The sequence below is a fragment of the Morone saxatilis genome, unplaced genomic scaffold, assembly GCF_004916995.1.
Source record: "Morone saxatilis isolate NCDOM2014 unplaced genomic scaffold, NCSU_SB_2.0 Contig5, whole genome shotgun sequence".
Lineage (NCBI taxonomy): Eukaryota > Metazoa > Chordata > Actinopteri > Moronidae > Morone > Morone saxatilis.
In genome coordinates this window covers 21,188,896-21,190,904 of record NW_023340095.1, presented here as the reverse complement: position 1 = coordinate 21,190,904, position 2,009 = coordinate 21,188,896, and the positions used below count along the sequence as shown (strand labels likewise).

The following is a 2,009-nucleotide window of genomic DNA, read 5'->3' as shown; positions in this document are numbered from 1 at the left end:
TTCTAAAACATTCAAAAATATTATGAAAAGTTTCCATAGCATAAATTCATGGACTCATACTCACATCACTCTGTATGTCATATGCATGTCTGGCCTGCCTGACATCAGTGGAGTCCGCGGTGAGGTAGTTGCCGTTGACCTGAATCTCGGCTTTTCTGGCCAGCTCAAAAAGGCAATCATGCCACGAAGATTGAACTTGCTGGACTTGCTAAGCCCTCTTACAGGGCACACTGCAATCTTGGCGCAGCGAGCACCGATGTGGTGGCCCACCTGCTTACGGTATCCTGTCTTGTACTTGTACTAAAAAAGCAATTGTGAGAGTTTTTACAACCATACTTTGGTGAGGAGAAAAGCGTAAGAAATTATATATATGTGAAATATAATATGATATATATAGGTAGTACAGTATAACCAGATACTAACATCACTAGCAATAGTAGTGGAGGCTTTGGCAGCCTGGACTGCAATAGCATCAGCACGAAGATGATGGCCCTTCTTCTTGGACAGCTCATTGTCCAATTTGTACAGTTTCTGAAGAGAAAGAAAATATGCATTTTTATGTAGGAAAGCATGTATACTTATGAATGAATATACTCATGCACCAACTTGAAGTAATGTACCCACTTCCAGGTTATCAAAATCCATGCTGTAAGTTTTGTGGTTACCATGGGACATACAGTACGTTTGCTTTTAGTTAAAAATAGTATCACCCTGTACCTCACTGACGTTCCTCTTGTTTCCTCTGGCAAGAACAATGTCCATTGCATCAGGCATGATGTGGATTGAAGTTTTGTCTTTCTCCCAAGCTTTGCTGTAGGCTTGCTAAAAACAAAATGAAGTTGATGGTTTGATAATGGTTTGAAAATGTTACAAAGAGGTATTTGTGTTATTTTCACAGGAAGGCCTATCCAGTACCTTATCCATAATCTGATTGTTGGCAGTGGCCAGTGCCAGATCCATGGACTGCATGTCCTTAGTGAATTTGAAGTTGCTAGGATGTTGACGGTATTTACTCTCGCTGAAGATCTGGCCAGCTGTTTTTGCTTTCTCAACATCGAACGATCCAATAGGAACCCATCCTGTTCCTCTTATGAAGCTTTGATACTCACTCTTGTACTGGTTCTGAGGAAGAATATCGACAGAAAAAAAAATCCTTTACAATGCAGCACAGATAGCCATTGTCCTAGCTAATGATAACAATAATGTAACATAAAAACTTGGGATTTTTAGTTTTAAAATGATAATAATAATAATAATAACGATAATGGTAATTTTAAGATGAATAAGTCAGACTCTATACATACATCACTGGCGATGAACTGCATGTTACGAGCTAGTTCCAGGTTCATGGCATCAGGCAGGACTGTGTAGCGGGGGTTTATCTGCTTGTATCCAGCCATTGTCTGAACAGTAGAAGCCTGCTTTGCATGGACCAAACTCAACATGTCCACTGGGGAGTGATACTTCAGCTTGGCCTTGTTGTAGTCCTTCTTGTAGTTCTTGTCGCTCTGCAATCTGGCCACCTCCATGTAATGAACCAGCAGAGGATCGTCCTGCAGGCTGCGGAAACCAACGTGGTGGCCTCTGGCCTTCTCGTAAGCCAACTTGTACTTGTACTGTGACAGCAAACATATACTCTGTCATTCACAGAGACTGTCCTGTTTTATAATTTAGATTTTAGCAGCACTGTGAATACTGATTTCATGCAGTTTGCAAGAACTTACATTACTGGCAATGGTAGTACCGGACTTAGCAGCCTGAATTGGGATGGCGTCTGCTTTGAGGTTGTGGCCCTTCTTGGCCATCTCCACAACACCGGCTTTGTAAAGTTTCTGTAAAAGACATAAATGAAAGGTTACAGCGTTATATAAAAGAAAAAAATAATAAAACAGCGTTACATTCACAAACTGATCACCATTAACTGTAAACAGTACTAACTATTACAAATTGTTGATTTATCAGCTTCATGGCACTTCATGGATTCCCCTTACATTGCTCATGTTGAGGGC

The 2,009-nt window shown here is 40.7% G+C and overlaps 1 protein-coding gene across 22 annotated transcripts in view; it reads right to left on the bottom strand.

The window, feature by feature from the left end:
* neb (nebulin) overlaps positions 1 to 2,009 on the bottom strand; it is a 53,980-nt gene that overhangs the window by 35,658 nt on the left and 16,313 nt on the right. For 19 of the 22 annotated variants that reach the window (XM_035677140.1, XM_035677144.1, XM_035677136.1 and 16 more), the window contains 4 exons: positions 1,305 to 1,616; positions 916 to 1,122; positions 718 to 822; positions 424 to 531 (listed from right to left, as the gene is read on the bottom strand). The exons of 2 other annotated variants lie outside the window; for them this stretch is intronic. In XM_035677140.1, the coding sequence (XP_035533033.1) occupies positions 424 to 531; positions 718 to 822; positions 916 to 1,122; positions 1,305 to 1,616 (732 nt within the window). Of the gene's footprint in view, positions 1 to 270; positions 301 to 423; positions 532 to 717; positions 823 to 915; positions 1,123 to 1,304; positions 1,617 to 2,009 lie in introns of all 22 variants that reach the window. One more of the 22 variants, XM_035677158.1, reaches the window with a different exon arrangement.